At 38.5% G+C, this 22,548-nt stretch overlaps 1 protein-coding gene across 1 annotated transcript in view; it reads right to left on the bottom strand.

Annotated features, from left to right (window-relative positions):
- The window catches only part of SERP2 (stress associated endoplasmic reticulum protein family member 2), a 29,556-nt gene extending 22,221 nt beyond the window's left edge, over positions 1-7,335 (bottom strand). The window contains exon 1 of the mRNA XM_056808445.1: positions 7,147-7,335. Coding sequence (XP_056664423.1) covers positions 7,147-7,230 — 84 coding nt within the window. The 5' untranslated portion in view covers positions 7,231-7,335. The remainder of the gene's footprint in view (positions 1-7,146) is intronic.
- Positions 7,336-22,548: the final 15,213 nt, after the last annotated feature.

The following is a 22,548-nucleotide window of genomic DNA, read 5'->3' on the forward strand; positions in this document are numbered from 1 at the left end:
AAAGAGAAAGAAAGACACAGAAAGTGACAGAGAAAGAGATACAGACAGACACAGAGACAAAGACACAGAGAGAATGACAGAGACAGAGACAGAAAAAGAGTGCGAGAGACAAATAGAGAGACACACAGAAAGAGTGACACAGAGAGACAAAGACGCAGAGAGAATGACAGCTAGAAAGAGAAAGTGACAGAGACACACAGAGAAAGTGACAGAGACAGAGAGACAGAGACAGAGAGAAAGAGAGAGAGGGATTGAGTTAATCAAATTCATTTCCTTTAACAGCCCTTTCTTGGAATGTCCTTTGTTGTGCCAGTGGGCTGGAGGATGACCACAAGCAAAGGCCCTGATTCCACCCCTACCATTAATCCTTAATTGGAGGGGATCACAGCATCCTAGTATCATATAATTTAGAATTATAAAAGAATTCATAGATCTAGCCCAAGGATTCTTCACCATTTTTGTATCATAGTGAAGCCTATGGAACCTTTCTCAGAATTATGATTTTAAATAAATTAAATTAAATTCACAGGATTACAAAGGAAGCCAATTATATTGAAATAGTTATCAAAATATAAAAAACAAAACAAAAAAGCCATAGACCCTAAGCCAAGAATCTTTGATCAAGTCCAGCTTCCACCCCTACCCCCACCCCCTATTTTGCAAATGGTAAAACAATGGCTTGGAGAGTCCATACCTTACAAAAATCACAGAGATTGCAAGGAGGGAATCAAGATTTAAACAGAGGATCAAAACAAAAAAAAAAACCAAAAAAACCCCAAAAAACCAATAGCTTCAACTTCAACTAGGTTTCATGGAATGGGGGACTGGTCTAGAAGTCAGGGGGCCCTGGATTCTAATTTTGCTCCTGTTATTAACTATGGTCTGGGCAAGTCACTTAGCCTTCTGAAGCCTGGGGCCACTAAGCTTGACTTTCTTCCCTTGCAAAATGACTAGATTATCTCAAAAAGGATTTTCTAGCTCTAAAATTCCATGATCTGTGAAAGTTTAATATAAATCTTTCTACATGAAACCATTCCCACTGAACTCCCCTTATACAAATAATTTCCCTCTTTTGAATAGATTTCATCCATCCTAGGGGTCTCCAAACCCCTTTGTAATTGGAGGCAGCACGGTCAATTGAGTAGGTTGACCTTAGAATCAAGGAAGACCTGGTTCTAAGCTTTGCCTCTGACATTAGTTGTGTGCCTTTGAGTAAATTACTTATCCACGCCTAGCTTCAGTCTCTTTATTTGTAATATTGGAATAATAATACCTCCAGTACCTTCTTCAAAGGGAAAGTTAGAAGGATCAAAGAGACACTGTATATAAAGTGTCTATATATGTCAGTCATCATCATCTTTATCATGGCAAAAATATCAGCCTAACAACTAATTTTACTCAACCCCTGTAAGTACTTAAAATCTAGAGCAATCAATTAGCAAATATCTATCTATCTATCTATCTATCTATCTATCTATCTATCTATCTATCTACCTACCTATCTTTCCATCCATCTATCCTTCCATCCATCGATCCATCCATCTATCTATCTATCTATCTATCTATCTATCTATCTATCTATCTATCTATCTATCTATCTGTCTGTCTGTCTGTCTGTCTGTCTGTCTATCTATTCATCTCTCTATCTCTCTATCTCTTTCTCTATCTATCTATCTCTCTACCTATCCATCCATCCATCCATCCATCCATCCATGTATCTCTCTGTCTGTCTATCTATCTATCTATCTATCTATCTATCTATCTATCTGTCTGTCTGTCTAGCTCTCTCTGTCTGTCTGTCTATCTCTCTCTCTCTCTATCTATCTCTCTACTTATCCATCCATCCATCCATCTATCCATCCATCTATCCATCTATCTATCTATCTATCTATCTATCTATCTATCTATCTATCTATCTATCTATCTATCTATCTGTCTGTCTGTCTGTCTGTCTGTCTGTCTATCTATCTATCTATCTATCTATCTATCTATCTATCTATCTATCTATCTATCCATCCATCCATCCATCCATCCATCTATCTATCTATCTATCTATCTATCTATCTATCTATCTATCTATCTATCTATCTATCTATCTATCTATCTATCTATCTGTGTGTATATGTGTATATCTAATACATATACATCCACACACATATATATGCATATATATCTTTATCTTTATACTTATATCTCTTTATTATTTTATTATTATGCCCAAAAGACTCAAAAAAAGCATTGCTAAAACAAAGCTGAAAGAAAGGGATAAAGAAATAAAAAAAAACACAAAAGACACATTCTTATTGGCTTTGAGCCTAAATAGATTTTGACTAAATATAAGCCTAAAAAGACAAGTTTATCTGCTGCTATTAAAAGCTTTTGCCAGCTTTTTTGGGATTGATCTGGGATTATTTATTTGGTGAAATCCCTCATTAGTGGGTAAGACAGTTAAAAAAATAATTTAGAACATGTGGAGAGGACTGGGATGGGTCATCTTCTTCAATTCCAACTTCTACTGGGTAAAAGATTTGGGTCCTCAATGGCTTGCTTTAATGTGTGGATGTCAGGCAGATTTTGACTAAAGAAGAGATAGTTCATGGATTCCTCCTCTCAAGGAGATGAAGAATTCTATCTATTCTCTCTGACAGTGTTCTGTGAGTAATAACAGAAGGCAAATGATCTTTGCAATTCACTGTATTGCCCTTGACCCCACATAATGGGGCAAAATCAGTCCTAAATAATAGTAAATAACTAACTGGAAATTTCACAGGGTTGTCACAGGTCTTATGACTGGCCTACCCTAGACCAAATACATCATAGTGATTTGAACTGAAGATGCTTGGAACAGATTTTGATGAGTCCTTCTTATCTTTACTCTAACCCTCCCACATTAAACCAGTCTGAGCTAGTTTGATACAAACTAGGTCTGCTGGTATTTCTCCTCCCTTGCTAATGAAGAAGTTGCTTTGCTTGTACATCCAGACAGGGTTAAAAAAATGAATTTAGGAACCTAGAAATGACTCGTCGACGACTAGAATGAAGCTTCTTAACTTAAGGAAGAAAACATTTATAGATGGAAACTTGAAATCGGAGTAACGACCTCCCCGAATTTCTGTATGGGAGCAATCTTTTGAGGATGTCTATCAATGAATTCAAATTCGTCAGAGTTCAATAATTTTTTTTTTTTTTTGCAACTAATAAACAATTGCCCAGCTTAGATTCCATCGATGGCTTTGTTCGCCATTTTGCTGGATGTGTGTTTGCCATCATCCTGTCTGGGAATCCAACGGGTCCTGAATCCAAGTGCTAAGGGGATAAGGATTGGGAGAGGAGCAATATCCCTGTCAAGCCAATATAATGCAAAATCTGAATTCTAGCAGATTAAGTTAGCCAGCCAGCTACATCGCACAGTGGATGGAGTACTTGACCTGGAGTCAAGACGACTCATCTTCCTGAGTTCCATTCTGGTACAGATCCCAGTTATGTGACCCTGGGCAAGTGACTTTGTTTGCCTCAGTTGCTCATCTGTAAAGTCAGTTAGAGAAGAAAATGGCAAACCAGTCTCGTATCTATGCTAAGAAAAACCCAATGGGGTCATGAAAGAGTTGGACATGATTGACAACAACTGAATAACAAAAAGCTCTTCCTCTGATTTTAGCAGGGTAATTCAGAATACTCCTTATCTAATCCTCTTCTGCCCTTTAAGAACTGGTCTCAGCTTCAGGATGGTCTACATTCAAATCCTGATTCTGACCATGACCTAGGGAAATTGCTTAACCTCCCAGGGCATCCAGACATCTATATTGTGTGTCCATATTGGTTGATGAAATTTTTTTTTATTTATACATTTTAAAAAGTATTATTCAAAATGTTTATGAATCTAAAGAAAACAAGCATTTACAAATTTAAAGAAAAAGAAAATATTACACAAATAAAATTACAGATCTATATGTTTAACTGACTTTTCTTCCTATCTTAATAGGATTTATCTCTCTCTCTATACACACACACACACACACACACACACACACACACACACACACACACACACACACACACACATATATATCCCATCCACTAATGTCCCAATCCCTCCCCAGATGAAATTTCTTTACAATGGAGGCTCTCTCCACTCACATACTCCCAGGCCAAAAACTAAACTTGCTTCTTAACATTTTAGATGGAATCCACTTCAAATCTTCTAATTTATTGAAAGAAACCTGGAAGACAGACATATTACCAGTCTAATTGTATTTGACTAGGGATTGGGAATATCAGATTCATTGTTTTCTTTTGAGAGAATTTCATCTCACCTTGAAGGGACTAATCTATTTACATCAGAGTTAGTTAGGAAGTTAGCAGAGAAGTGAAGTAAACAGTCCATCCAGTTATATACAAATATTGCTTTTCCCCTTGGCAAAGAAAATTTTCATTACAAGTTGTTTTAGGCTTTGCTGCTACTTAGGCAGTCAAGTGAATATCAGGGAACATTTCTTTCCAATTAAGGTTAAAACAACAGAAAAAACAAAGCCAAACAAAAAACCTCCAACCTTTCCTCTAGTTCCTCCAGTGTGGACTGGAGGAGAGATTTTCTGTTAGGGGAAAGTAAGGTGGAAGCACATACTTGAGAAGGCAGTAAGGTGGCTCAGTGAATGGAGAACCAGGCTCAGAGATGGGAAAGCCTGGGTTCAAATCTGACCTCAGGTACTTTTTAGATGTGTGACCCTGGGCAAGTCACTTAACCCCCTTTGCTCAGCCCTTACCACTCTGTACACAACATTGATTCTAAGACATAAGGGTTTTTAATAAAAAACATGCGAGCACAGCAGGTTTTTCTACTGAGTAAAATTATATAAAGAGACATGCTTAAGTGAAAAATATTTCCCACTCAATGATGGAGCTCACCTGGAAGTTTTACTACCAACAACTCAATGAAATGTCTCAATAAATCCCTGAAAGACTCCCTGAAAGGGAGTAGGTTAGCCTGAAACTCTGTGCAGAAGATTCAACGTCAAGTTTAGTCCTAGTTTCTCTGCCTCTGCACACTCTGGTGTTCCATGGCTTTCTGTCTAGCATGACGTTTGCAGATGTCACTTTTGGACAGTTACTACAAGTCTTCAGGAAAAGATATGGTCTCGTCTGCTCAGTTGGCTTTTCTACTCCAACCCCAAAGTCTCTATGGAATTTCCATTCAAGCAAATGGGTTCATAAATTTTTTGGTGTCTTGGTTAAAAGAAAACCACACAGTCTATTCCACTGTTGTTCAGGATTCATAGATCCAGAGCTGATAAGAGCCTTAGAAGTCAGAGTCTAACACCTTCATTTACAGAGGAGAAAATAGAGGCCCAGGGAGGTTAAGTGATTTGCCCAAGGGTATTCAGGGAAAGGAACTGGTATTTTCTATGTAATGTACCCTGCTTTGACAAAAGGGTCAGTATTCAGTCTTAAAATAAAATGAATACTGGGGACAGCTGGGTGGCTCAGTGGATGGAGAGCCAGGTCTAGAGACAAGAGGTCCTGGGTTCAAATTTGCCCTCAGACACTTCTTGGCTATGAAATCCTAGGCAAGTCACTTGGCCCCCATTGCCTAGCCCTTACCACTCTTTCTGCCTTGGAGCCAATACAAAGTATTGATTCCAAGACGGATGGTAAGGGTTTAAATTTTTTTTAAAAAATGGATACTTTCAAACTCAGAAGTATTTCTAGAATTGCCCATTACCCAGGTCTGAATCCTGGATCAATCATCCACTACCTATATGATCTTGAAGAAAAGCCACTTCATTTTTCTAGGCCCCAGATTCCTCTCCTGCAGAATGAGAGAAATGGAGGAGATGCTCTTTTTTAGACCCTTCCAGCCTATTTTAGGATTTTGTAATCCCTTAGCTGGGATCATGCATTAAGAGGAGAATGAATCCAAAGGAAATGTTTTCTACAATTGGTGATGTGAAAAAACAGTAATATTTCATTTTTACTTAAACTTTTGCTCAATGGCAGCCAGTCTCATGGAAGAAATGGAAAAGTGATGGAGAAAAGAGATTGCCTAATTACACTCCCTTGGGGCAACATTTTTCAAACAGTAGAGATGATTTGAAAAATTAAGAGCTGGGGGAAAACCAAATATGCAAACAAACAAGGGGAAAATCACCTGTCCTTAGCCTTGGGTATGTTTTCCAATCCTTGCCCTAAATCATGTTTGTTGCTATTGTCCTTGATATTTCTCTCCCCACACTTGACTCTTTGAGACCTCTATTGGGATTTTCTTGGCAAAGATGCTGGAGTGGTTTGCCATTTCCTTCTCCAGCTCATTTTACAAATGAGGAAATTGAGGCCAAACAGGGCAAGTAACTTGCCCAGGGTCAAACAGCTAGAAAGTGTCTGGGACAAAATTTGAACTCAGGAAGATGGAGTCTTTCTTGATTCCAAACCCAGCACTCTGTCCACTACTGTACCACCTAGCTGCCTTCCAATCCAAGTTATTTTTCTCCTAATAATGTGGCTTTCATCCTTTCCCAAAAACACATCGATGTTCAGAAAATTCCTTCAGAAATGATTCAATTTGAACCCTTCCTTGATAACCTCAGCCTGCACTGTAGTTCATTCTAACCAAGATGTCAGACAATAGTCATTTGTTGCTATATCAGCTAAGATTCTTTCTCCACTTCTATGGACCCAAACATGAGTCTGGGTAGCTCTAGCCACAGGGGTGAGAAAGTTTGTTAGGCAAAATGACTGGCCTAGAGTAATGGAAATAGCTCTGGATGGAATCAGAGAAAACTGAGGTTTGAATCCCAGCTCTGTCACACTGCAAGGGAGAGTCACTTAGCTTTAGGGTATAAGTCCCTTCCACTTAAGAAACTCTGATCCTATCCTCCTACAATCTCTAATCCTAAAATTTTGTTTCCTTCTCTAGGCATTCATCACCCTCTCTCCAAGTTTCCCCAATGTGGGACAAGAATCTTTATTCCTTGCCCTCCTCTACATCCAGGGTCCATAGCCCAAGGCACCTTCCTTTTCCTGAAAAGAAACAGCACGTGGTAGAGTAGATAAAGAGGAAAGGATTCATGCTCAGCCTTGGAGAGAAAGTCAGCCTCTGAGACACACCCCCTCCCCAACCCACCATAGTATAGCATCCATCTCCTGCCTTACCAGGGTTTTGGCTACGTTCCCTCTCTGGGTGATGTTTTTGCTGTGTTTCTTGTTAGCCATCCGGATCCGCTGTTTGGCCACCATTGCTTGGCTGCTTTTAATTGTTTTCCTTCCTTCCTTCCTTCCTTCCTTCTTCCTTCCTTCCTTCCTTCCTTCCTTCCTTCCTTCCTCCTTCTTCCTTCCTTCCTTCCTTCCTTCCTTCCTTCCTTCCTTCCTTCCTTCCTTCCTTCCTTCCTTCCTTCCTTCCTCTTCCTTCCTTCCCTCCTTTCTTCTTTCTCTTTCTTCTTTCTTCCTTCTTCCTTCCTTCCTTCCTTCCTTCCTTCCTTCCTTCCTTCCTTCCTTTCCTTCCTTCCTTCCTTCCTCCTTCCTTCTTCCTTCCTTCTTCCTTCCTTCTTCTTCTTCTTCTTTCTTTCTTTCTTTCTTTCTTTCTTTCTTTCTTTCTTTCTTTCTTTCTTTCTTTCTTTCTTTCTTTCTTTCTTTCTTTCTTTCTTTCTTTCTTTCTTTCTTTCTTTCTTTCTTTCTTTCTTTCTTTCTTTCTTTCTTTCTTTCTTCCTTCTTCCTTCCTTCCTTCCTTCTTCCTTCCTTCCTTCCTTCCTTCCTTCCTTCCTTCCTTCCTTCCTTCCTCCCTCTTCCTTCCGGCTCTCTTCTTTGCTCTCTCTCTTCCCCCTTTGTCTTTTTGTTTCTTGATCCCTATTTCAGACCCTTTCCAACAGGGCTGAGTGTATTACACAGAATTGTCCATGCTCCCTCCCCACCTGCTTCCCGATGCCTTCGCATAGGAGGGAGAAGCTCTTAAATGCTGCTGTGCTTCTAGCCCCGGGCCCAGGTCCCAGACCCGGTCCCAGTACCAATCCCGAGCCCTTCCAGCTTCCAAACGGGAAAGAGGATGGACGGAAGTAATCTCTCATCTCAGGAAACCCTTTCCTACTTCCTTGTTATCCTTCCGGTCCTCCTGCTACCTAAACCACACAGAAACAAGAGCAGACACATCCACGTGTCCTTCGCCGGATGGCAGCGGCTCTTTTCGGGGGGCCATGGTGACAGGAGGCTTTCTATCTTACAAAGTTCTGAGGGTAGAGCGTTGGGAGTGCAAGACTTGAACCTCCAGGGATGGAAGGAGTACTAGGGTGGGGGCGGAGCTGCTCATTCCCCAGGCATTCGACCCCTAGACTGCCCCAGCGGAGAGGGGAAGGACCAGAGGAGAAGCTGTATGGGCTAGGTCCCTTGCAGATCTCTCTTTCCTCATTCTCCTTCTCCCTCCCCATTCATTTCGTCCCCCCCCTCCCCCCCGCGCCCACTTGCAGCCACCTATCACTAGCCTGGTCTTCAGAATATGTGTACGCAGGTTCCCTTCAAAATCGTCTTTGACGCTTAAGTGGTTTGCAAAGATCAGATCGGGATGGAGCTGACCCTGAGAAGAGGACGTCGGGGGTAGTTGTGAACTCTGGGGAGCGGGAACGCTGGCAACTTCAAGTTCTAAGATGTGACCAAAGTGTTCATGCCCTGTCCTTGGTATTTCTCCTGGCTGGAAAGCGGAATGCTCGCTGAATGGAACAATGTTTGGTCCAGTCAAGGCGGGTTGGCGTGAGCTTGACCCTGGATGACTGGGAGACCAGGAGTGGTGCGGAGGTTTGGGATTGGGGGAGATCCCCTCGCCTTTGCGATGTTTAAGACGGAATGCTGACTGCTAGGAGATTCAGACTAGAACCCTTCTCTTTTCTAAGCCCTCGCCAAGCCAGGCGCTCCAATCCTGCTCCATCCAGACCTGAGACCACCTGAGCTGCAGAGCCTTCCCCGGCTCCAAGAAGGCAGCCCTCACCAAGCGCCTTGTTTAGGAGGTGGGCTTAGGAGCCCGCTCTCCTGCTAACTCTACGGAGCTTGGGAGCCAACCAAGGCCAGGGGCTAGCAGAAGATGGAGAGGAACTGGAAGGGTCTCTATGAGATGAGAAGCCAACAGAATTGTAGATGGGGAAAGGGCTTAGAAAGCAACCCCCGCTTTCTCCTCTCTTCCACTTTTGGCTCCCTAGCAGATTTCCTCTTACAACAATAGAGGATTTCAGAGAAAGAATAGAGCTCCTGGAATCCCCTGAAGGTTTCAACCTGAAAAGGGACAAGGCGGTTGGTACAAAATGGACAGAGTTAAGTGGGTGGGGAGCTTGGGATGAGGTAACTTTGCTGACTTTGATCCAAAGTTCCTTGAGACCCTCTCTTGCCATTATCCTGCTGCCTAATGGGATTTGGGGGGGGGGGGCAGCAGGGGAAGGGACAGAATATTATTCAAAGTTAACCCAGTATAGAGAAAGCCTGGTTTGGAATTCCTCTCCCACCCCACCCCCAGTTTACTGTTAAATGCCTGGTTAAATCACTACACTCTCTCTGAGCCTATTTCCTGCAGGTTTTTGTAAAATGGAAATAATAATCTCACCTGCCTAACAAGGTTGTTGTGAAGATCAAATAAGGTAATGGGGAAAAAGTTTTGCAAACTTGGATAAATGACAGTGTGAAGAGCCTGGAGACAGGGAGACCTGAGTTCAAATCTGGTTTCAGACACTGACTAGCTGTATGACAGAGCAAATGACTTAAGTGCTATCTGCTTTGGTTTCCTTATCTGTAAAATGGGGATAATAAGGATACTAATCTTCCAGAGTTATTTTGAGGATCAAATGAAATGATATCTATCTATAAATTGCTTTGCAAACCTTGAGGTTTTTTCTTCATCTTCTTCATCACCCATATTTATTAGACAAAACTTTGGCTCTGGTGTTGTTCCCAGCTTGTCAAGAGTTTCAAATACTTCCTCCTCCTTTTTGGTCCTCCTTCCTCTCTCTCTTCAGTAGCTGAGCTGCTTATGTACAATTCTGCTAGAGGTCACCTAGGCAGCTAAAAAGTTTTGTTTCCTGAACTTAGTTTTTCCTCTTTCTATTGTCTTGCCTGTCATCATCCTCAGAAACATTTATTAAGTGTTAATTTCTATGGGGTTACATAATCACAAATAAATGGCGTTACAGTGGACAGATGAAGCATGCCCTGATTAACCTCTACCGGAAGCAGGAAATTGACCATACGCTCCTGGAACACAGCGATTGACCACCGCTTGCAGAATTCAATCTGCTTGGAATACAGAAATCTGCTGGCCAATTCTAGTTTGTTTCAAAAGGGGTCATTCTCTAGCCCATGAGAGGAAGAATTTCTAAGGAGTGTGTGAATGTAAATCAAGAGACTGAAAACATTAGGGTCCCAGGTTGATGAACCCAAGCTTTTCAGTGCTACCTCTCTCCCTAAAATATGTATCTGTACAATATCTTGATACTTGGACAAACATTGGTATCATTAAACTGGGTGAAGGGACAGCCAAAAAATTCTCTTTGGTAATTTAACAATGATAATAGTAATAATAATAATAATAACTAGCATTTAGATAGTGATTTATGGTTTTCAAAGTGTTTTACATGTATTATCTCATTTGGTCCTAAACACCTTGTTAAGTTGGTGCTATTATTATCTTCATTTTTCAGATGAGAAAACAGACTAAAAGTTTTAGCCACTATCCCTCTTGAATACTGAAGAGAATAGAGTTTTATTTAGGATTATATCTTTAGAGCTGCAAAGGATCTTGGGGGTTTTCAAATGAAAACCTTTTCATTTTGTGAATGAGGAAACTGAGCCTGAGAAAGTTTAAGTGATTTGCCCAGGGTTACACAGTTATGGAAATATCTGAGGCCAGATTTGAATTCAGAGTCTTCTGGACTCCAAGTCCATGTGCTACCTAGCAGAAATAAGTGAACAGATCATTAACTGGATTTAGCCAATAGTGTTTGGGTAGAAAAGATAACTGGAATATAATAAGTGAACATGGGTTTGATCTGGACTCTCTCAATTACTGTCTCTTTGCCCTGGGAGGCAACTGGACCTAGAGAAAGAGAGGAAGTTTTGACTTATGACTCTGGGCAAAATCCTTAACCTCTGTCTGCCTCAGTCTACTCAAATGTAAAATGGGGATAATAATAGTACCTAGCTCTCAGGGTTGTTCTGAGAATAAAATGAGATACTATTTGTAAATCTCTTAGCATAATGCCTGGCATATAGTAGGTGATGAATAAATGCTTTTTCCCTTCCTTTCTCTGGCAAAACAATGAACCTCTCTGGACTTCAAACCTTTCATCTGTTAAGAAACAAGCTGAATGCTGTGGTTTTTAAAGTCTTTTGCATCTCTTGATTTTGTTACTTAAAACTTTTAGGGCTCAAAGGTACAATGTCATCAATAGAATCAAGAATCAGAAAGATTCTTGGAAATTATCAAGTCCAAATTCCCTCCTTCACCTTCATTTTACAGATGAGAAAACAACAGTGTAGAGAGTAGCTAAGTGGTCAGTGTCACACAGGTAAGTAAGTAGCTGGGCTTGGCCTTAATTCTACTTCCTTCGATTTCAGAACCAAGGGCTTTTCCCACTGAGCCACACTGCCTTGACCACCAACTACATCATACCTACCTAGGTAAAGGGAGGGAGGAATCTTGAACTATAGCCTATATAATTCTTTGCACCCCTTGGTCAAAGCTATTTTGTGTCATGCTCTCATGATTATTTTGAGTTATGTTGGAAAAAACCCACAAGCAATTAAAACCCAAGATAGTTCCCCAACTTTATATTACTTATTTGTTTTGTTCCTATCTAGACTGTGTCCAGGATTTCTACCATAGTGAGCTATCAGTTATGTTCTTGTCTTTGTGTCTTTTTATTTACACTATTCCTCCACTGAAAATGTTCATAATACTAGTCTAAGAGGGATGGAGAAAGACAAGAAGTTAAGGGTCTGAATAAATTATTCCTAAATAAAAATTCCTACATACTTAAGGATCAACTGTAAGAATTAGATTATGGTTACTTAGTAAGCCCCATCTAGAGGGTGCTTTAGAGAACATCTATCTAGTCTGGATGGGTCAAACATGGGGTTCATGGGCTCCAAGATGTCTGCAACATTCCAATATGTAGTCCCAACCAAATTTAAATGTAACTGAGAGGCAGCTGGGTTGCCCAGTGGTCAGAGAGCCAAACCTACAGATAAGGAGATCCTGGGTTTAATACTGCCCTCAGACACTTTCTAGCTGTGTGACTTTGGGCAAGTCACTTCACTCCAATTGTCTAGCCCTTCCTACTCTTCCGGAAACAATATGCAGTATTGATTCTATGATGGAAGGTACAGTTTAAAAACAAAACAAAACCCCAAAAGCCAAGATGGTAGGTGAACATGAGCTCAGGAACTTTGGGGACAGAGCAGGAGGCACTTTCCATAGCTGTGCTTTAGAAGAAATTCATGCAAGCACTGCCTTTTCTTTTTTGTAGAAAACCTGCCACCCAATGGAATCCAGGTTCTTAGGCATGCCTTCTTAAGCATCCACCTAAGCTCAGAAGCATTGGTCCAGGTCAGAGAGTTCTACCATGGCAATAGCCACGGGATTGCTTCCGGACCCTATAGGTGACTATCACGTGATGAAACACAAGATTCTTTGCTTTGATTTTGTGGCTAAAGTTGAGATGAATGGCCATAAAGTTATTTTGTTCTGAGGACAAAGCTACCCTGCTGTAGCTCTTCTAATGACCTCCCATGGCAGTTCATTCAGCAGGCTGACTAATGGCTGCAGAGGTGTGTGGGATTTCCCTCGGTGAGAGCTAAATTTAGTGTTTTCATTACTAGTGACGATTTATTTCTCCTCTTTAAAATTTCATCAGCTATTTCATTCTAAAGCTTCTCCCTGTGCTAAGGCATGCTTGATTTCCAGTGAATGAGCTCATGGTTTTGTTTGTTTGCTAGATTTTTTTGTGGCTGGAATGCTTCACTGGATGCAAGGAATGAAGGTTTTAGACTTCATGTTGGCCACCTCCTTGTTTGGGTTAAGTTTTCATCTGTCTTTCTGGTGCTGTTTTCCTTGGTTCAGCCATCAGTAAAATGTGAAGACTCCTCCTAGCACTTGACAGGCTCAAGAAGCTTCTGGAGTCCTTCTCAGAATAGTGATTCTATAAATTATTAGACTAGATTGAATTCAGTTATTAGATCAACATTCAGTTATTACAGTATTATTAAGTTATTCATTTTCTATTTTATTCATTTATATTATATATATTCATTTTATATTCAATGAAATAAATTATTAAATTGGTAACAAAAACAAATTCATAAACCCCACCCTAGATTGGATGATCTCTAAGAACTCTTTCTTCTCTAACATTCCATATTCTAGGTTCTCATTTTCTGTGATCTTCTGTATTGATATACCAATAAGGGTTGGAGGTGGAATGAAGTGGGAGACTTCCTGAGCTGATTATTCAATTCAACAAATGTTTACTAGGCTATAAAAAGTATTGGATGAGTCATTACAGGCAGTATAAAGGAATGTAAGATAATCCCTGCTCTTAAAGAGTTTATCACTTAGTTGGGGAAGCAAGGAATAAATGCGAGAAAAATTAAAAACAATAATAGAAGGATACCATAAGATAAACTGCTAAATGAAGTGAGAGGAATAAAATACTGTGAGGTCAGAGTGTGGAGGCATTACTGAGGACTAAAAAATTAATGGAGAGGAAGAAGTTGAACTGGGTTTATAGAGAGATTTACGCACACACATCTATCTAGCAAAGTATTTCCCCATTACTTCTTTGTAGCAATGTGAGCCTGAGTTCAGATTCTCTAGTTAGATGCATAAATTGACCTGGCTTTCCAACCTAGAAAGCCTAGAATTATGTTTGATTCTGCATAACTCCATGGATTTAGTAAAAATGCTGGATTATTTGCTATTTCCTTTTCCAGCATATCCCCATTTTACCATTGAGGAAATGGGCAAATAAGGGTTAGGTGATTTCCCTAAGGTCATGCAGCTTTTGTCTTTCTTAGACTGGATTTGAGTCTGGTCTTCCTGATTCCATTCCCAGTGCTCTACCCATTGTACCACCTAGCTGTACCTTTTTTAAGGTATAGTGGTCACTAATTTGTGGAATAGACAATATAAGAACAGAGGGGAGAACAAAGGGTAGAATGGTACCGTTTATTGCCTATAACAGTGGTCAGAGCTGTGCTTCTGAAGGTAGGAACAGAAAAATACCTTTTCTTTTTTTAAATTAAAAAAATAATTAATTTATTCAGTTTTTCTCTTCACCACATCATAGAGAGCATCATCCAGCAAAATACACAGATTATGTCTTTCAAGTTTTCACTTCTCAGTTTATTCTCTGGAGGTGAACATTCACAAGTTATTCTTCAAATATTAACTCTATAGCTATATATAATGTTCTCTTGGTTCTACTTATTTCACTCTTTATTACCTCATATAGTTCTTTCCAAGACTTAAAAATGAGTCTGCTCATAATTTCTTATGGTACAGTATTATTTCATCACAACAATATGCCATAATTTATTTAACCATTCCTTAATACATGGTCATAACCTAGACTTCCAGTTCCTTGCCACCATAAAGAGAATATATGGGTTTTTTTTCCCCCTGATCTCCTTAGGATAACGTTTTCTGCTCACTTGCTTTCTCCTTCATGGGAAGAAGGGAGGAAGAAGTGATTCTCAGAAGAATCACTCAATTAAATGGGAAATACCTTTCCCTGACTCAGAGCCAGGGGAAGAAGAAAAGGTCTCTGAGGAGCCCTCAGTTTACTCAGTTCACCAATCATTGTCCTCATGAGTGCATCAAAATACCTTAATTGGCCCCAGCAATAGTAATGTAGAAGCTTGATAGAGCCTCTCTGAATGGAATATCTGTGGGAACAGAATACCTGGTCAAAAAGGCTTCTTCCTCCATGGCATCAATATAGAGGCCATCACATGAATTCTGAACACTGCCTTCTTATTACTCTGTTTCTAGTATCTTCCTTCCAGAGGTCTCTATGAACAGTCCCCCAAACCTTCACACAGCCTTTCCTAGGAATCCCAGGTCAAAAACATCAGTAATGGTGGGTTCTGGAGGGGGGTTGTCTGCACAGCAATGCTGGGCTACTTGTATATATGAATGAGAGATCTTGTATATATAAATGAGAGAGATGTGGTGAAGCAGTTAGAGTCTTGGAATTGGGAAGACCTAGATCTAAGTCCTGTTTCTGACATATACTTATTTAATGACCCTAAACCTAAACCTAAAACTAAATCTAAACAAAACCTCTCAGAGTCCTAGTGACTTCTCTTATTCTAGAGATCATAGATCAGGCAGTCATCGTCATAGGTTGAGGGAATTTACTTACTACCAATGGTCATAGGTATAATGAAAAAAATTTTATACACATGCAAAAAGTAATAAAGAAGTATGTATATATAATTTCACATACATGTACATAGAAGAATATGTATGCTCATTTATATGTTACATTATTTATGGCATGTTTGTAATATGTTTTGTACTTTACCAATAATTTAATTTGTATAGGAAACTCCTTGTTCTGGAATTTCCTTTACCAATGGTTAGCAGCATCTCTCTATAACTACTACATGACATATGTTTATGAGTGTTTATACGGACAAATCTACATGCACACCTACATATTGTTTGTCTTTAGTTGTAGAAGAGGACCAATGGCATCACAAGATAATGTCTTAACTTGTGCATGAATTGGATTTAAATGAGGCAGAGTTGCCCAAAATCATCAGCTTCAATTTTTCTTCTAGAGTTATTCAAGTCCAGTGGTAAGACAAAAGTCAGGACAATTAGTGATGGTCTGGATGCAGTGGATGACTTTGGCATCTTGAATATCTGACTAGTCTCTATGCACCCCACAAAACCAGCTTCCATCACCTTCAGGACCATTGGAACAATTTGTTCTTATCTATCCATTCTGGTAGGGGAAGTCTTTCCATGTTTTGGGGCAGACACCCCCTCCCCAAACTCACTAATGGGTCTGAGGCCTCTCAATCACCCTTTACCTGGTTCGGCCCATCTGCCAAGATAGTTTTCCCAGGGAATGACCGCTGGTGATGCTATAGTTTCTTGGAACCACAGGTGATTAGGTGAAAGGTGGACGAGCAGCCCTCATACCGGAGGTCCTTGCCCTCTCTAAACACCCCATAAACCCCTATACATGCATATATATGATTCTTTTAAAGTCATATTTTTTTTTTTAAAACCCTTACCTTCTGTCTTGGAGTCAATACTGTGTATTGGCTCCAAGGCAGAAGAGTGGTAAGGGCTAGGCAATGGAGGTCAAGTGACTTGCCCAGGGTCACACAGCTGGGAAGTGTCTGAGGCCAGATTTGAACCTAGGACCTCCCGTCTCTAGGGCTAGCTCTCAATTCACTGAGCTACCCAGCTGCCCCTTTAAAGTCATATTTTTAAGCTAGTAGAGGTTAAAACTGTGCTAAGACTTTTGAGTTACCCTGAATGCATTTACATATGTATGTTTATGTATGTGCATATATTTGGTCTTAAAGATCAAATTAATAATTAATAATTAATAATTAATAAATAGATACCTGAATGTAGAAACCTATCATTCATAATTTCTCTTGCCTCAAGATTAACCACAGGATTGCTTTTTAAAAAAATTAAAATATTTTTCCTCCCCACCCTCCCACCATATTCTTTTCATTTGGCTTCATTTAAAAAAAAATCTTAAGCGAAGTTTTTCTCAGAATTTAGCACAGCTCATCTCTCAGTGAGCAGTTGTTCAGGCCAGTTTTTAAATGGATTGGTTTGGGCACATGAACTTTAGTATGGTATGTCCCAAAAGTCTTAGTGCCATTTTTTTTTTTGTTATTAATCTTAAAGCTGCACTAAGACTTTTGGAACATTCTTTACACAAAGTATCACAAGTCTTTCTATTGAGTACTCATTGTGTAAAGACATTAGGACAGAAGGGGAAGTCCTGTCCATCAGTAAGCTTGCCATCAAGTTGGGCCAGACAAAACATATATACAGGAATGTAGTTGTTAAAGATGGCCAGATGGCTGTTGAACTGGGAGTCATTATATATGGGCTTGCTTCCCAGTTCTGGTCCTTGGCTCTGTGATCTTAACAAATAAATTTTTGCAACTTTGTTCCATCTTTCTGCGTATTATTTTTGTAAAGTCTGTAACTGGTTAGTTCAAGGAAACAGTCCTCTATGGATAAAATCATGGGTTTGATCCTGAATAAGGCATAGAGTGAGGTGTTCACACCAAACCTGTGGTCTGAAAGGGAGCCTGAATAAGAGTGTGAGTAGTTATCTCTGCAAATTCATTGCCCAAAGTAGACAGGTTCAAGGAGCCTACCTTGGTGAAGATGGTAAATTGGTAGCTGATAGAGCATATGTATATATATATATATATATATATATATATATATATATATACATATATATATATATATATTATTAAGGTGAAGATAAATGGAGGCAGCTAGGGGACTCAAGTGCCAGGTCTGGATCTGGACTCAGACACTTGCTTGCTTTGTGACCCTGGGCAAAAAAAAACTTAATTTGCCTTCATTTGCCTTAATTCTTTGGAGAAGGAAATGGCAACCCCTTTAGTATGCTTACAAAAAAAGTTCTAAATAGACTCTCAAAGAGTCAAATATGTTGGAATATGACCCAATGAAAACCTCTCCTTCTTTTTCTTTGTCAGTCAATGAGTCCACAATCATTTCTTCATTTCCTACAAGATTCTAGACAGTGTGCTGTGCAATAGGAGGTATCCCAGAAAAAAGAAAACCCAATCCCTCACTTCAAGGAGCTTGTGTTCTATTAGGGAAGACAATATATAAATACAAACAGCCTCCATGAAATTACTCCATAGGACAGGGGTGATCCAGAGATTAAGTCTCATGATGAAACCTGAGCAGAGGAGAGGAAGCAGATGGTGGAAGAGGGAGAGAGGAGGAGAAGAAGGAATTCCCATCAGGGTGCCAGTTCCAAGTAGCGTAGGCTGCCTGTGTCACCTTCAAGAGCAGGCTCCAGGTCAGTGGCTTTCCCCCTTGCTCAGGGATCTATAGAATCCAACAGATGGAATAGGAGTGTTGCAAGACCCACTTAGATAAAGAATCTCACCTTGAAGACTTTACAACCTTAGCTCATATTTCCATGATGGTGTATAAAGCAATTTATTTAAAACAATTCTATGAGGTAGATATTATAAATATTATTATACATATTATAAATACATAATATGATATATATCACAAATACATAAATATACATATACTATATATCTTATTTTACAGATGATGGAAAAAATGAGGCTTCAAGTGGTTAACTGAGCCACATTCATGCAAATATCAAATTTTGCAGCTAAGATGACAACTCAAGGCCAATGTTTATTCTACTGTCACTGCAATATTAGAGAAATAGTCTAAATACATAACCATCTACATGAATTTAGTAGACTTAAAATTGATTTTTAAATAATATTTTATAGAATGGAAGAGCAGAAGACTTTTAGGGTAATAAGCATTAATAATTCATCTCTGGGACCCTTCACAAAATGCTTTCCTCATAACATAGTAAGGTATGTAGTAATAATAATCATTATAGTTCACATTTAGATAGCAGTTGAGTTCAATTTAATTCAATTAAATTCAACAACAAACATTTAAAAATACTTGATTTTAAAAAAGTGTATCTTCTCAATAAATATTCATTTTTTCTTTTCTTCCATTTCCTTCTGCCTTATTTTTTTTAAGGGAAAATCAGAGGCAGTTACATTGCTCAGAAGATTGAGAATCAAGCCCAGAGACTAGAGGTCTTGTGTTCAAATCTGTCTTCAGACACTTCTTAGCTGTGTTACACTGGGAAAATCATTAAACCCCCTTTGACTAGCCGTTGCCCCTCTTCTGCCTTAGAACCAATACACAGAATTAATTCTAAGACTGAAGGTAAGGGTTAAAAAAAAAAGGAAAACCAAACTATTATAACAAATATGCATAGTTAAGTAAAACAAATTCCCACATTTTTGAAATCCAAAAATGTATGTATTATTTTATATCTTGAGTCTATCACTTCTCCTTTGTCAGAAAATGGGTAGCATCTTATCACCGATCTTCTGGAATCGTGGTTGGTCTTTGTATTGATCAGAGTTCTCCAGTCTTTTGAATTTGTTTTTCTTATTCAGATGAAAACATATGATTTATCACCTGTTTATTTGGGTATATGTTTTGGGGTTTTGGGTTTATAAGATTATTTGCTTACAAAAATGAATAATAAGGAAATATGTTTTGTGTGATAATACATGAATAGCTCAGATTAATGGCATATCATCTCCTGGAGGGGGGAGGGAAGAAGGGAGGGAGACAATATAGATCATATAACTCTGGAAAATGTATGTGAAAATTTGTTATTAAACAAACAAATTTGTTTTCTTTTTTGATGTTGTTATTGTAGAAATTGTTCAAATTGTTCGGATTCTGTTCATTTCACTCTGTATCAGTTCATACAAGTCTTCCCAGGTTTCTCTGAAGCTGTCTTTTTTATTATTTTCTTCAATGAAATAATATTCTATAATTTGTTTAGTCATTCCCCAGTTGGTGGGCACCAACTTAGTCTCCAGGTCTTTGCCATTGCAAAAAAGAGTTGCTATAAATATTTTTGTAAATATGATTCCTTTTCTCTTTCTTTGATCTCTTTGGGGTAGAGAATTAAGATGCAACCAGGTAGAAAGGTACATACAATTTAATGACTGGACTTGCTATGTTCAAAGAATAGTTCTAAATGTGGGGATATAAAGAACAGGATTTTTTTTTTTGAATTCATTTATTTAGTCAATTTAGAACATTATTCCTTGGTTACAAGAATCACATTATTTCCCTCCCTCCCCTCCCCCCACCCTTCCTCGCAGCCGACATGCAATTTCATTGTGTATTACATGAAGAACAGGAATTTTTGTCCGACTCAATATCCTTCAAGGAACTTATTCTGGTAGATGAAACAAGAAAAAACATTTTTAAAAGAAATTTCAAGGTAATTTGAGGAGACCAGGTGCATCAGTGACATTTTCTCATTAATGAAATCAAAGATATGATCCAAAAAAAAAATAATGGTTTATACTTCCATAGTGCTCAGTCAAAAGTCATTAATATTGTTCAGACTGCAATCTGTGACTCACATGCTAACCTAAAACCGATGAGAATCCCCCACCATATATTATTTTTTAAATATCATGACAAATATAATAATATAGAAAAATAAGATAAATAATATAATTTATTATATTATATATAAAGATAAACAATAAAGAAAATAAACACTTTTTAAAAAACAGGCTATTAACAATATTTTGTTGTTGCCATTGTTAAAAGAAACCCAGAAAAGAGACAATCCAACCCTTCCCAGTCAACCTAGAAAGCAGCCGGGGTTCAGACTCTGGGGAAAAGGAATGAAATAGATCCTGTTTTCAAGGGCGCTGTTGCTGTTTGGTTTTGAGAAAGTCAGCCTAGAAAACGCAGGATTCCAGTTTCCATGAAATGCTGGAGACCTGTCACATCTGATAGATTTTAAAATGTTCTTGAAGAGAGCCCATTTGCAATACCATGTGGTTAGTACAAATTAGCAGACCCTGGGCACGAAACCCAGACATTGGAGGGAAATGATTTTCACTAGCACACAGCAGTGTTTTAGATAATAATCATCTGCCTATGCTGGGAGCTCTGGGTTTTCCCGCTGAGCACCCCTCGGCCTCAGTGGAATTACTCGCGAGGACAGGGGGTGGTCCGGAGGTTGTTAAGTCTCCTAATGAAACCTGAGCAGAGGAGAGGAAACAGAGCGGGGAACTGGGAGAGAGAAGGAGGAGGAGGAGGAGGAGGAATCTCTATCCCGCACCCTTTGCAAGCGGGCGAGGTTGTTTGGGTCACCTTCCAGAGCAGGCGCCCAGCCAGAGGGACATTCCCTCTTGCCCAGGATTCACATTTGGTCTGGGAGCAGAGATCAGGAAGGGGCCAGTCTGTGGGCAGAGAGGAAATGAATCAGACCAGCTGGCAGAGGTCTGATTAGGATGGAGCAAATTCCCCAAGATTCAGTCAGGGCACCCGCCCAAGGGTTTTATGACGGCAGCCCAAGCCCAACTCTTTTATTTTCAGAGCTTAGCATAGATTGAGGGGGAGACTTTTGCTTCTCAGTCTTAGAGTCTCAAATATGTGTGTGTGTGTCTATATATGTGACTAACATACAAATATGGATTATAGACGGGAGTATATGGATGGATATGGAGAGAGATGTGTGGATGGATGATGGATGGATGGAGATGGAGATGCGCATGTATACTTGTGTGTGTCTAGATTCTTTGAGTGTCCTTTACCTCCTTTTATATCCCTCTTTTTACTATAGTATTTATATATAAACATAGCAGCCACTTAATAATGTTTATTGAATTTAAAATATAGAGAAATATAGATAGATATATAAAAAAGAGATGGACATTATACATAGATATACACAAATATATGCTATGTTGCAAATTATACGATACACTATATAATGTGTTATTAGATATAAACATATATAAGTATATATAGTGAATATATATGTACATGTAGTTTAACATTAAATATATCACGATATTTAATATCACAATGTATTTATTGTATAAATAAATATACAAATGTATAAACAAATATACAAAAAACACAAATATACAAAACAAAAATACAAATAAATAAACAAATGTATAATTATCAAATATTAGAAATGTGAGTCAATGTCTTTATTTACTTAAAATTATATAGTAATAATATTTATTTAAATATATAATTTATATATATTTATATATTCTGTTTATAGAATTTATTTATCTATTTATTAACATTTTATTATTAATTATATATTAATTATATATAATTAATAATATATTAATATTAACATATTTATATTCATTCATAAATATAATATATTTATATATAATATGGTTATGATATATTTATAGAATTCCTTTATAGATAATATATTCATACATATACTATGTTTATATAATTTGTTCACATATAATGTAGTTATACATGTGGTATATGTTGATATAATTTTAATTGTATTCATAAAATTTATTTATATGTTTACAAATATATTATAAATAATATATTTAATATAATATATGCTTATATGTTATGAAAGCTGAAAACTCCACTCCTTCTGGGACCCCTTTATTTTTATTTTATTTTTTTATTTTTTATTTTTGAAAACCCTCACCTTCTGCCTTAGAATCAATACTATGTTTTGGTTCCAAGGCAGAGGAGCAGTAAGGGCTAGGCAATGAGAGTTAAGTGACTTGCCCAGGGTTACACAGCTAGGAAGTATCTGAGGTCAAATTTGAACCTAGGGCTTCCCAGCTCTAGGTCTGGTTCTCAATCGACTGAGCCACCCAACTGCCCCCTGAGACCTCTTTATTAACTCATTTGATCCTAGCAGCAATCCTAAGAGGTAATGCTGTTATTATTGTTATTCCAATTTCACAATGAGA

The sequence above is a fragment of the Monodelphis domestica genome, chromosome 8 (genome assembly GCF_027887165.1).
Source record: "Monodelphis domestica isolate mMonDom1 chromosome 8, mMonDom1.pri, whole genome shotgun sequence".
In the NCBI taxonomy this organism is placed as follows: Eukaryota; Metazoa; Chordata; class Mammalia; order Didelphimorphia; family Didelphidae; genus Monodelphis; species Monodelphis domestica.